Here is a 13,596-nt window from a genome sequence, read left to right as displayed (position 1 = left end):
CTGCCTGCCAGGTGGTGCCCAGGGCTTGCACCACGAGGCAGAAGGCCTATTTGGGGATTGATGGGGCAACCAGATTAAGGGGGCCTGGGGTCCTGATGATTGTGAGGCCACTTTCTCAGTCCTAGTGCCTACCTGGACGTGAAAATACAACACTGAAAGCAACCATCTGAGATTTGGGTTTGTTCTGTCGTTAGTAACCAAATCAAACTGGACGGTATCCCCGGAAGCTAGCATGCTGCTTGGCATGGAAGTAAAGGTTTGCTGGATGAGTGAGTGAGGAGACAGGCTTTGCAGATGGGATGGACTTTGGCAGGAAGGAGGGCAGCTGTGCCCAGCAGCAGGCCCAGCGGTGGCTGTGGGACCTGGGTGGACCATGGCCTTGCAGTGCAGAGACTCTTCCTGTCCCCTGGTCCCCACCTGCTGATCTCGGGCTCAGGGATGCCGGCAGGGGTCGGGTGGGGGCATTTCCAGGAAACGTGGCAACTGTCCTTCCTTGGATGATGCGTTAGCAAGAATAGCGCTCTACACGCTTGCCCATGGACTCTCTATTCTTTTACTTCATTTTGCTTTTCGTCACTCCTGCTCACCGTTCAACACCTCAGGAGGCTGTTCCGCACATCAGGCTGGAGTTGGTTTCTAAGAGACGGGGTGTCTTGACGACGCAGACTGAGTCTTGAATGGTCAGACCCCTGCCATGTGCTGGGGCTGTGCCAGGCCCTTCCCAGAGACCCCCACGTGTCCCCCCATGACACTACTCTGGCGTGGGTGATGAGAGAACGGCTCACCACCCTTCCACACGCCCCACGCCCCCAGGTTCTGCCAGCCCTTTACCAACCTCGCTCTTGGGCAGACCTCATAAGTGCTCTGCCCTGCAGTCAGCTCCCGCATTTGCGGCTTTGGTGAACGAGCCCAGAGAAGGTGTGCCTCAGGTTGAACATCACACAGCAAGACAGGGCTTGGTTAAGTGTTAGGACCAAAGTTTCTTCTCTTCCCCATGTTTTATGTTGTAAGATGTGGTTGGAAGCCTGGGCTGCCTGGGGACACGGGGGAAAGATGCTCCTGGGAGGGCGTCTCCTGTGCCCTCGCTCCTCACAAGCTCTTCCAGGTCATTCCTCAGGGCCTGCCCGCAAGGAGCCATTGCTGCCGGGTGGGCAGGGCGAAGCTAACAGAAGGACGTCCCACCCACTGTGAGCTTAGGAGCCCAAATCAGCTACAACAGAAGTGGCATTGGCTTGAGTTTCAGAACACCTAATGAAATCTAATGAGGCAGCCCTGTAAAGGGAACAAGGGCTTGTTCTCCCGATGGTGATGAGTCTGACGGCGGCCGTGGGGCACCAAGGCAGCTGCTAAGCCCCTGGCCCTTGCTGGCCACATGGTTGCTGTTCTTGGGACACCATGACCACATTCCAGGCTGGAGCAAGGAGAAAGGAAGGCCATCAGTGAGGGCGGCCACACCTGCCCCCTTCCGAAGGGCCAGGAGGCTCCCTTGTGTCTCCTGCAGTCATTCCCCGGGCGAACTGTGTCACAGCTGGCCCCAGCTGCTGGCGAGGCTGGGTACATCGATGACTTGAACAAAATTGGGGTTCTGTGTCCAAGGCACGAAGGAGGCCTGGGTGACAGTGAGGGCGGGCGCTCTGGGGGGTTGCCGGGTGCCCGTGGGCTTTGCTGGAGCAGAAGCTGTCCTGTGAGCAGAGCAGCAGGTGCACACGCCTTCTACCATCCAGGCAGGGCTGCAGCAGAGCCAGGGACGGTCCCAGAGCAGGTGATGCCAGCTGGAGCCAGACTTCAGAGGGCAGAGAGGACGGGTGGGAGGGCAGGGAAACTCACCACAAATCCACAGATTGACACTGAGCTGGGAATTCGGCTTAAGCCCTGAGAAGTCCCTGCTACTGTTCACAGAGGGAGTGTTTCTGGGGTTGGCTTCAGTGGGTGCTGCCTCAAGGTTCCTTCTGAAGGCGTTGGAACCACCCCAACCTTGCTGCCCACATTCCCTCCGGGACCTGGAATGGCAGATCCAATTTGGGGGGGTGCCAGCTAAGGACCAGGTAACAGAACTCACTGCGCAGGGCCAATGCCACTTATTTACCCTGTTGGTCTTGCTGGCTGGCCAAGGAGTGGGGTAGAGCTCTTCCCCAGGGGTCCTGCCTCTCTGGAAGAGGGAGAGAGCCCAGAGCTGCACGAGGTCATGTGATGACCTCTTCCAGGGAGAAGCAGAGATGAGGCAAGGGAGGGGAGCCCTGGCCCCAGTCCCAGGCCCCAGGAGGCTATTGGCTATTTCCCTTGGCCCTTCCCCTCCCCATCGGCTCAGCCCGAGGGAGTGGGCTCCTGGCTTTTCCACGGAGAGGTTTACCTTCTGTGACTTGCTGTGGGATACTCAGGCGGGCTCACCCCAGATCTTGGAGGAACCAACAGATATGGAGCCCCTCCTCTGGAGGGCGCAGCCCACGCTAGACCATCCCCCCTGCAGTCTCCAGGCACAGAAACAGCCCCATGTATGCCTCCTGTGGTCAAGAAAGCAGCTCCTGGACATGGTCAGCCTCGAGGGGAAGGGGGCTTCACTTTCCCTCCTTTTCACACCTGAGCACGGAGCTGTCAGAGGAGACTGAATAAGGCAGTGGCCAGAGACATGGTGCCAGCCACTGAGGGGAAGGTGGGCACCGTGCCAGGCGCCTGGCATCCTCAGTCCGGATTGCCAGCTCTCCTACAGGCACTGGTCCTGTGGAAACTTCCTCTTCAAGTGGAAGTGGGGGTCAGCAGTCACAGGCACCCTCCGTGGACAGGAGCCGGCTTCCCAGCACTCCAGCTGTCCTGGGAGAAGAGTGAAGCCCGTCCAAATCCTGGCTGGGTGGTGAGGTAGGCACACGCCACTGCCTCCTGGGGCTAGGTGAGACTCAAGTACACCAGAGCAAGGAGCCTGGGTGGGCCCAGGACAGGCCGGCCTAAGCACATGCACGCTGGTGGGCGTGTGCCCCTCTTCCCTCCCACACGTGTGCACACACACATTTGTGCCATATTCTACTGCTCCCATGCTCTAGCCTGGCACACACTTGTGCACTCTCAGGCACACATGTGCGCTCTGTGCATACACAGTACCACACATTGTCCAAGAGCACACTTTTGTGTTCATGTGCACAGAACCCGTGTGCACACGCGTGCACAGTCCTGGGCTGCGGAGAACCCCAGCCAAGGGGGCGGTGGGGGATGGGGAGGGCACGCCTCTTCCCAGGAGCTCAGCAAGGCTCTTCTCGGGAGCCCAGGGCTGCCATCAGGGCTTCGGTGTGGGCCTCCCGGGCAGTGAGAGCGGCCGGGGAACCTCCACTGGCTGGAGAGGGGCGGAGGCTCACCACGCTCGCTCTCCTGCCTGGGGTGTGGCTCTTGGTTCACTGCAGGGAAACAGGCTGAAAGGGGACCCTGGCGGCCCACGGACACACACCCATGCCCCCAGGTTCCTCCCAGGTCTCTTCTCCAGTGGGTTATGGGGAGAGGGCCCGCAGGCAGAGCAGGGAGTGGGAGGCGCCCCAGGTCCCTGAGGAAGGGGTCCCTAGGAGGGTCTCCCCCCGGGGGCGCTGCGGCCTCGGGCAAAGGTCCCTCAGATGTCTCGACACCAGTTCCCTCGTCGGTGACACTGGGCGTCCGGAGTCCCCGCGGGGCCCGTCAGCCCCCAGCCTGGCACTGCCCCACGCGGAGCCCGCGCAGCCTGCCCTGGGGCCCCGCAGCCCGACACCCGCAGGTGCCAGGCCCGGCCCCGGCCGAGACCCGCCGCCCACGCAGTCCCGCAGGAGCTCGAGCTTCTCGGAGCCCATGAGCCCTGGGCTGAGCGGAGCCCGCTCCCGAAGCGCCTCTGCGCCGGTCCTCCGCCCGCCGCGTGACCTCCATCTCCGTCGTCATCTCCGTGTGCAAAACGGGGAAACCGAGGCCCATCGCTAGGCAGGCTCGCGCGCGCACCCACAGAGGTCTCTTGGCCCAGCTGGCCGCCGTCCGCGCCGCTTCCGGCTCCGCGCGGGGACCTCTGGGGCGGGTAGTCCCCGCGAGCGTCCGGGCCCGGCGGCCATTGGCTGGCGCGGAAAGGGGCGCGCGCGCCGGCGGCGGGAGGGGCCGTCACGTGATGTTTGGGTGCCCGCCCCGCCGTGAGCGCACGGAGCGGCCCGCGAGCCACCAAGGCCCAGGTGAGGCGGCGGTGGGGCTGGGGCCTGGCTGCGGCGGGCGTGGGCGACGAGGGCGAGGCGGTCCGGGCCTGGCGGGGGGCCCGGGGCCCGGCGTGGGGCGCGTCGCAGCTGGAAGGGGCTCGCGGGAGGCCCGGCGGGGGGCGGGGCCGCGCCGGGAGGGGGGAGGGGGCGGGGCCGCGCCGGGGGCGGATCTGAGGGGCGCCAGGGATCCGGAGCCGCAGCCCCCCAAGAGCTCCCCTTTTCGGGGACCGGCCCGCGGGCGTGTGCGCCCCTCGGTGGGTCCTTGCGCGCTCTCCAGACCCCAGATCGGTGGGCTCTGGCCCGGGCGCCCGGTGCCTGCGCCTGGAGGTCAGCACCGTCCCGGGGACGCCCCAGGGCCTAGTTGTTGGGTGCACGGGATGGTGACCCGCCAGCCCGCCTTGGAGCCGGAGCTGGAGACCCCGCCCCTGGGTGCTTCCCCCTCCACGCCTTGCTGTCCTTTCTCCGAGTTGTAAGATGGTGCTTCCTGGGTACCGGGGACGGGGACATCCCCGCCAGGGGCTTTCAGGTGATGCTGGTCCCGCTGTCCCCGCAGAAACTCTCCAGGGGCACTTCTCCGGCTCTGGAAGCCCCATCTGTGGTGTCCAGTGGGGTAGCCCCGAGGCAGGCGTGGCTGTTTACATTGACGTTAACATGAAGGGTTCCGGCCCCCCCCCCCCCACCCCGTCCAGTGTTCAAGTGTCAGACACTCAGCAGCCACACGTGGCTGGTGGCGGCTGTGTTGGTCAGCGCAGGTGGGGGGCACTGCCTGTCACAGAAGTTCTGTGAGCCACCTTGCTGCTCAAAACGGGCCTTGCCGTGCGTCTGTGCCCCTCATCCCGCCAGGCGCCTTTGCGGCCATGCCTGGCCCCCTTTCTCTCCTCCCCTGCACACCCGCCTGCTCTTCTTTTAGCTCCCGGCTCCTCCTGGCTTGGTGGCAGCTTCGCTTCTGGCCGGCGTGTCTCAGCTCACCTTTCTGATCACTTGCCTTCCTACAACGTTTCCTGTTGTGATTGTCACTCATCTGCTGGTTCTGTTATCTTTAGTGTCTGCCAGGCAGGGATGGGGACTGTTGCTTAGGTTACCCCCCATGTGGACACAGCACTCAGTGGAAAGAAAGGTGACATTTGTTAGAACTGGAGTGCTTCCGCTGACTGAACCGCTGCTTTCATAAGGCTCCACCTGATGCATCACAGGACCTCAGCGGAAAGCTGGTAGCGCAGTCTTTTGTACGCAGCAGCGCAGGTCGTGAATGCAGGTGGCTGTGGGAGGCCAGCAAATCCAAGAAGACTTCCTGAAGGAGGTCGAGTTTTGTGAGGGTCACCTGTTTCTCTCCTCCTCTGCTTGCCTGGCCCTGTGAGCATCTGGCAGCCTGTGGCTGCTCTGACTCTATCCAAGAACCTTCCCTGGACACTCCCCCTGAGTCTGACCCTCTGCAGGTGCTGGATCAAGAGCCTAGACTTAGGCTCTCGGTCTAGGGGCTCATGGGCTCATGGGCAGCCAGGTGTTCCTAAGTCCCTTCCACAGCTCCTCGTGGCCTGCAGACCGAGGCCCCAGGTTTGGCTCCTGCCGGTGGCTCCAGCTGCATCTTCAGCCCGTTTCACGTCCCTGACGGTGCTGTCTTGTTTTCTGCACGCCATGTGGCTTTTCTCACTAGTGTGCCTGTCGATACAGAGGCTTCTGCTTGGTATGCCCTGGGACTCCCGCGTTTTTCTCTCCTGTATGCCCGCGAGCACCTGTGGTATGGACCTCTTCGGTGACACCCTTGTGTCCTGAGTGCCCAGCCCAGCACCTAGAGGAGAATGGGCACCCAGCAGGTTTTGATGAATACATCAACTAGACCCGTAATGCTTCGAGGAGAACATGGTCAGAAGTGCAGCTGGGGAAGTTCACCATGCTGGGGCTTGAGACGGAGTCAGGGAGTCACCTTCCAGCTGGGGAGAAGAGACACACGCCTCCACCATGACTATAGCAAGCCATTGGCAAAGGGGTGGCGGTGTCTGCAGGTGATGACATTAATGATACTAGTCACAGCACTCGGGTGCCAGGTGACCAGCGACCTGTGTTCATGACTGAGTTTACTCTCACAGTCACCCTGGGAGGAGGGTGTGTTATCCCCGTTTCCCAGATGAGGAGACTGAGGCACAGAATGGTGAACTTGCTGTGAGTTCCTCAGCTGTTGAGTTCTAGGGCTCCATTCATTAACGCAGACACGTTTCTTCTGAGGTTGTTGGGCATTTGGTCCCTCTGAGTGGTGTTTGGGCCGTGTGAACAGTTGGCTAGGGGCTAGGCTTCCTCCTCCTCCCTTTTTTTTTTTGAGACAAAATTTCACTTGTTGCCCAGGCTGGAGTATAATGGTGCAGTCTCGGCTCACTGCAACCTCCACCTCCTGGGTTCAAGCGATTCTCCTGCCTCAGCCTCCCAAGTAGCTGGGATTACAGGCATGCGCCACGCCGCCCAGCTAATTTTTTATATTTTAAGTAGAGATGGAGTTTTTCCACATTGGCCAGGCTGGTCTTGAACTCCTGACCTTAAGGTGATCCAACCCCGTCGGCCTCCCAAAGTGCTGGGATTACAGGTGTTAGCCACTGTGCCCAGCTCTTTTTTTTTTTTGGAGATAGGAGTGTCTCACTATGTTGCCCGATTTCCCAGGCTGGTCTTGAACTCCTGGCCTTAAGCCATTCTCTGGCTTCAGCCTCCCAAAGTGCTGGGATTCCCAGCATGAGTCACGGTGTCTGGCGCCAGGCTTCTTTTTAATGCACACGGGCGTCTCTGTGGCTACTAGGTTTGTCTGGATAGCGTTATTTGCTGCAGGTAGATTTTGACCTTGTGGCCCAGTCCGGCTGTCAGCCACTGTGTTTTGTACACCGTCACCAGTAAGGGACTCATGGGGATCCCTCCTCTGATTCCTCTGCTTTCTGCTGAGAGGGTTGGCCCTGTGTAAACATTTGCTGCATCTGTGCGTGGAGGAGTGGTGACCAGTGAGCAGGGAGTTGGAGAGCGCGTGGCCCGTGCCAACTCTCCAGAGGCGACAGCCGCTTGTTCAGTGTGGATGCTTATGTTTGGCCCTGCCCTCTTCTTGGGGCCTCCTCATCCTGTCCCTCTTGGGTGCATTGAGGCAGCTGGGGAAGATCATCCATCATTCTGCCCGCACCCACGGTCCCTAGCGCCTTTCCATGCCTCCCTGTGTGCCGCCCTACCCACGGGGATCTGTGCGTCTGAATGCCCGTCCAGCTGTGGCCCAGGGTCTGGGGTCCAGTGAGATTTGCAGAAGTGAGGGGTAGTGACAGAGCTGACCTTGACCTTGTGCTGTTCTTTTTCCACCATGCTTCCTGTTAGTGCTATACTGTGGAGCCATCTAGAAGCTTCCATAGGAAGAGTTTTCATGGTCCAAGTCCCTTGGCAAAGAAGAAGGGCCTTACCAACAATGACAAGCCAGGTGCCTTGAGTAGGTTTCTGAAGATTTGTCATGGGCAGGGTGTCCTCACCCACGGAGTGGAGTTGGGTGGTGTCTCCTGCAGGGGCCTTGTTTCAGGGTGTCCTGCCTGCCATCCAGGGCATTCATCAAAGCCAGCTGTGTTTGTCCTGCCTGGCTTTATCCACTGTGAGATTCTCTCGTCACCCTGAGGCCTGCTGAGTCCAGGATGGGGGTGAAGGTGACTCTGTGTGGGCTTCAGATCCAGACTGTGCTGTACAGGGCTCTTCCTTTCTGGCCCTTGGGTAGGTCCTGTTAGGACTTGAACACACTGCAGGCAAGAAGGACAGTCTGCACAGTCTGCTGGGGGTGCTGGCCTGGACAGGGTCATTGGCAGGTCCCAGTCCCAGCCCCAGCTGTCACAACTGTTGTCTGAGATGCATGGTATTCTGGGATAACGTGCTAAGGCTGTGCCTGGCACGGATGCTGTGGCAAGCAGGTTCAGGCTTTCCTGACCTTGCCCAGGACACTGCTGTGCATCTTACAGAGCAAGATCACAGTAGTCAGCGGTGAGGAGGCGGACAGGGGAACTCACTCAGCTGGGGGTGCGCTTTGAGAGGGCTGGGGTGCACTTTGGGAGGGCTGGGAGTGCCCTTTGGGAGGGCTGGGGGTGCGCTTTGGGAGGGCTGGGGGTGCGCTTTGGGAGCCTTGGTGTTCTGATCAGGATTCTGATCAGAGGCAGAAATGAGAGGTGCTGCTCACCGTTCTGCTGCCTGCCCGCCTGGCGGTCCTGCTCTGCTGCTCTCCCGGAGGACCAGGCTGGAAGCAGCGTCACAAACATACATTCCCTGTGAGTTAGATGGTGTTATTAATCACGGCAGTTACTGCACTCATGAAGACCTAATCCTGTCCTTCCCTTCCATCTTGAGATGGCGTTCCGGAGCAGAGTGTGGCAAAGGTTCTCAGGTTTGAAGGAAGCCGTGTATGGAGGTTGGTATTTCTGGTGGAGAGGGGAGATGGGTAGAGCTCATGACTCTCGTTCCCATAGGGCTTGAGGCTATGAGGTTGGGGTCGCATGAACCCCCTGGCGGCTGTGGTTGCCTGTGGATGGGGTTTAGGTGAATGAATCTAGGGTTTTGGGGCTGTGTGTGCATGCGTGTGTGTGTGCGTGTGTGCGTGCCTGTGCGCATTATGTGTGTGCGTGTGTGTGCGTGTGTGTGTGTGCGTGTGTGTGTGTGTGTGTGTGCGTGTGTGTGTGTGTGTGTGTGTGTGTGTGTGCCTGTCCTGAGCCTGACCCTGGCTGTCATCTCTGCGGTGCAGACGGAACCTGTGTGAAGGGAGGCTGGGGATTGGTGGCTGGTAGCGAAGGAGTAGAGTGTGTGGTCTGGGGAAGATGAGGGCAGTGTTCTGAGGGCTTGGGGCATCCAGGCTCCGGTCAGAGAGCCCTGGACAGAGCGGGCCACCTTGGCCGCCCTCCATCCGGACCCATGATCCATTCTGGCCAAGTGTTTGGAAGGGGCATGTTTTAAAAGCAGAAGCCCAGGGTCAGTCTCTCCAACATTAGAAAGAAACAGCAGCCTTCTTCCTGGGCCGGCTGCCCTCGGTGCCAATGAGGAGCTGGGTTCGGTGCTGGGAGTCTCACCTCCTTCCCCCTGCTGCTTACTTGTGGGGAGGCGCTGAAGAGCGTGGCGTGCTGGGAGTGGGTGCGGGAGGCGGGAATTGTGACTGGGGAGGACCGCTGCTTCTGCTGCTTCCTGGTACCCGGGCGTCTGGGCCCCTGTGATTCTGCGTCACGCTGAGGGTGGATCTGGCCGGCCACCCCCTGGCTAAAAGTCTTGCTGGCAGCTCCAGCCTCACTTTCACTTGGCATTTGCTTTCCAGCCTCTGGGAAACCTGCTGCGCTGACTTCTCACGCTGCCCCCAGCCTGGCCCTGGGTGTCTTTGCTGGGGCCACCCTTCTGCCTGGAGTGGCCCTGGCCGGTGACCTCCTGGACTGTGTAAGTCTCTAATCAGGGCCACCATCAGGAGCCAGCCCATCCGCTCATCCTGAGGGCCCGGTGGCTCCTGGGGAAGTGAGGCAGAGCGCGGGCTGCAGGCTTTGGGGAGTGGCTCCGCAGGGCTCCTGCCGCGCTGCGTCATGGTCGTTAGTGTTCTCCTCCAGGGCCAGGACCTTGTCCTTTCTGCCTGTGTGGCCCTAGCACAGGACAGTGCACACAGTGGGCACAAGATCGTGAGGGGAGGAGCTGAGCCTCACCTTCAGGCTGCTCAGCCTCTGATGCATGGGCACCCCGCCCCTCCAGGAGCAGGAAGTGGTGAGGGACAGGAACAGCAGATGCTCCTGTGGGTGGACAGGTCCTGAATTCCCAGAGCAGCCTCCAGGGTGACAACATCACCCAATCTTCCGGAAGGGAGGCCGGGTCACCTGCCCACATCTCTCCTCATGGGGACTTGGTTTCCAGGGCCCTGCGCCCTTCGTGTACCCCCTGTTCTCAGGGCGCAGGCGCAGCCTGGGATGCGGCCAGCAGGGGAGCCTTGGCCGGGCACGCAGGGACGCGGACGGGTGTGCTGGCAGCTGGGGTGTGAGGAGTGCTGCGGTGATCCTGTGGGCCATCCCACAGCTCAGAGCTCAGTGGCCTGGTGGCCCTGGTGGCCCTGGTTGGAGCAGGGAGGTGGGAGTCATTTTCTGTCCAACCTGAGAGGTGACGCAGTTTCCAAGCCCAGGAAGCAGGCACAGAACAGAGCTGCAGGAGGAACCAGTCCTGTGGGATCTGGCTGTAGAAAGTGTGGCCTGTCCTTCCCACGCTGCCCCATGGGAAGCGGGCTGAGACTGTGGGGCACTTCTGGGTGACGTGATCTGCTCCTTGGAGTCCCAGGGGCTCTAGTCTCCCTGCCGCCATCACCATCCTCCCTTTACCCAGAGCAGCTCTGACGTGGTCTGTTTCCCGTGCTGTCTTCTGAGGATGATTGTGTTTAGAGAAAAGATAAAGATTCTGTAGCTAGGAATAGTTCTAGAGCTGGTTTCACTGCGCAGTGTACAGATGGGGAGTCAGAGGTCCGAGCTGTCCAGTCCACCCGCCCTGCTGCTGTGCGTGACCCACACCCGGCTTCTGACAGTCTGGCGGGATGGTCTGACAGGCAGGGCGCCTCCCACCTTTCTGTGTATCTGCCCCTGAAGCTATTATCTTGACACCTTAATCCATGCAAGAGGGTCTGGAGGCCACTGGAGGCTGCAGGCATAAGTGTGGGGCCCATGGGCAGCCTGCAGGCTTCCGCCTTAGCCAGGGCAGGAGGGCCTCCCAGCCGAGCAGGGAGTGGAGTCGGACAGCCGGCGTGGGCAGAGCGGTGATTGGATGGGCGGAGAATGTAACCGCATTGGCAAGGTTTTGCTTTTGGAATGAAAATCCCCCAGGTTTTAGTAGCCTGAAGCAACAAAGGTGTGTGTCCGTTGGGGACTCACATTTCATTGGCCAGAAGGAACCACGAGGCTCCGACCACAAGAGGACAGGAAGTGCCCCATGCTCCCCGAGGGATGAGAACTGGGCGCCTCGGGTGAGCAGCGTGAGTGATGCCATACCAGCTGTGTAGCCGGCAGCTTGTGCTTCGGGACGCCACCTCTGCACCTTTGCTGCCTGGGCCTTCCCCTGGCTTTTTTCCTGGGACTCCCTCTCCGCATTAGGAGAGGGTGGACGTCACGCTTCGCCTCCCTCTAGTCCTGATGCTCCAGAGGGTGCTGGTGGAGTGGACGGGCGGGTGCTCGGCGGAGCCAGACTGGGGAGAACGTGACTTCTGTTCTTTCACGCAGCACCCTCAGGTGTGGCATTTGACATTTCAGGGCCTTTTGGCAAATTAAACTTTTTATTGTGGCCGTTGTAAATTCACATACAGTTGTGAGAAATAATCTGCAGATCCTGAGCTCTTTTCACCCAGTTTCCCCAGTGGTAGCTTTGTGCAGAACTAGGACAACAGCACAGCCAGCAGACTGGTGGATGTGGCCGCCATGCCCGAGGCTGCCGTCACTGAGAGGAGCCCTGTGCTGGTGCCCGTTTCCACCTCCAACCCTTCGTGACCTCCTGGGAGCACCAGGCCGCTCTCTATCCCGTATTGTCGTCACTTGAAGCGCAGTTGTACACGTGGAATCCTGCAGCGTGTGGCATTGGGGACTGGCTTTATCCATTTGCCATTATTCCCCAGACGGTCCTCAAGGCGGCTGCAGGTGGCAGGAGTGGCTTCTTCCCGTTGCTGAGGCCTGCTCCACAGTGTGGGTGTCCCCCAGGTTATTCTCATGACCTTCTGCTTTAGTCATTTCGAGCAGTTTAGATGGTCTGATGATGGAAGCATCCAGTAGCAACTGTCCCCATCCCTGGCTGGCCCAGCCCTCATTGCCACAGCGGCCCCTCCTGTGAGTGCCTTACACGGTCACGTGCACATAAGGACGTTTCGGTCAGCGATGGATGGCACAGATGAGGGCGGACCTGTAAGATCACACTGGAGCTGACAAATTCCCGTCGCCTAGTGCTGTCCTGGCAGCCATGATGCTGTAGTTCAACGCATTGCTCACGTGGGCGCTGTGACGTGGGTGTGAGCAGACGTGCTGTGCTGCCGGTCATAGAGACGTTCAGCCCGTACGGTTATATATGCTATGTAATATTCTATAATAAACGCTTATGTCACTGGTTTATATATTTACTATACTATGCTTTTTATCATTGTTTTAGAGTGCACTCTACTTATTAAAAAAGAGCAGGTTGGGCGCAGTGGCTCACGCCTGTAATCTCAGTACTTTGGGAGGCCGAGGCAGGGGGATCACCTGAGGTCAGGAGTTTGAGACCAGCCTGCCAACATGGTGAAACCCTGTCTCTACTAAAAAAATAAAAATTAGCTGGGCATGGTGGCACGCACCTGTAATCCCAGCTACTCGGGAGGCTGAGGCAGGAGAATCACTTGAACCCAGGAGGTGGAGGTTGCAGTGAGTTGAGATCACACCATGGTCCTCCAGCTTGGGCAACAAGAGCGAAACTGTCTCAAAAAAAAAAAAAAGTTGACTGTGAAGCAGCCTCAGGCAGGGCCTTCAGGGGGTATTGTCGTGGGATCCTTGGGGATCGCTTCGACAGCTGGAAAGCTCTGTGGCCAGAGGTGCCTCCTGCCCGAGTCGTGCTCACACCCAGGGGGCTTGTTCCGAGCACTCAGCTGAGCGGGCTGTGCTATCACCCCAGATCCCACACCTGCCGAGGGCGAGCCAGGTGTGCGACGGGGGGTGTGGGTGAGCCGGCACTGGCCCGGCCGCTGTGCACAGCCGGGCACACTGGCCGCTGCAACGGGGCAGCTCCAGGCACTGGCACAGGTGCTGGGTCCGGGCAGGGCTGTGTCTGGACCTGATGTACTGCACACGGCTTCCCCTGTGAGCACCTGGGCCAGATGTACTGCGCACGGCTTCCCCTATGAGCACCTGCACCAGATGTACTGCGCACGGCTTCCCCTGTGAGCACCTGGACCAGACGTACTGTGAGCACCTGGACCAGATGTACTGCGCACGGCTTCCCCTGTGAGCACCTGGACCAGATGTACTGTGAGCACCTGGACCAGATGTACTGTGAGCACCTGGACCAGATGTACTGTGAGCACCTGGACCAGATGTACTGCACACGGCTTCCCCTGTGAGCACCTGGACCAGACGTACTGTGAGCACCTGGACCAGACGTACCGTGAGCACCTGGACCTCATGTACTGCGCACGGCTTCCCCTGTGAGCACCTGGACCAGATGTACTGCGCACGGCTTCCCCTGTGAGCACCTGGACCAGACGTACCGTGAGCACCTGGACCAGACGTACTGCGCACGGCTTCCCCTGTGAGCACCTGGACCAGATGTACTGCGCACGGCTTCCCCTGTGAGCACCTGTTCTGGATGAGCTTGGTGACGCCAGGAGCCACAGAGCCCCGAAGAGGGTGTCACAGGGCTGGCTGGAGGAGTTCCTTGCTCTGGGGCAGAGCCCCGAAGA

At 60.0% G+C, this 13,596-nt stretch overlaps 1 protein-coding gene across 7 annotated transcripts in view; it reads left to right on the top strand.

Annotated features, from left to right (window-relative positions):
- The first annotated feature begins 3,991 nt into the window (after positions 1 to 3,991).
- Positions 3,992 to 13,596, top strand: part of TSNARE1 (t-SNARE domain containing 1) — a 133,200-nt gene continuing 123,595 nt past the window's right edge. For 6 of the 7 annotated variants that reach the window (XM_032254582.1, XM_032254539.1, XM_032254575.1 and 3 more), the window contains exon 1: positions 4,094 to 4,166. Coding sequence is in view for 1 of the 7 variants with exons in the window: in XM_032254556.1 (XP_032110447.1) it covers positions 4,106 to 4,166 (61 nt within the window). In the remaining 6 variants the exon portion in view is untranslated. Of the gene's footprint in view, positions 4,167 to 13,596 lie in introns of all 7 variants that reach the window. The other variant, XM_032254556.1, reaches the window with a different exon arrangement.

The sequence above is a fragment of the Sapajus apella genome, unplaced genomic scaffold (assembly GCF_009761245.1).
Source record: "Sapajus apella isolate SASKATOON/1434 unplaced genomic scaffold, GSC_monkey_1.0 scaffold3, whole genome shotgun sequence".
Lineage (NCBI taxonomy): Eukaryota > Metazoa > Chordata > Mammalia > Primates > Cebidae > Sapajus > Sapajus apella.
Note: the sequence above shows the minus strand (reverse complement) of the source record. Positions and strands in the feature narration are given on the sequence as shown.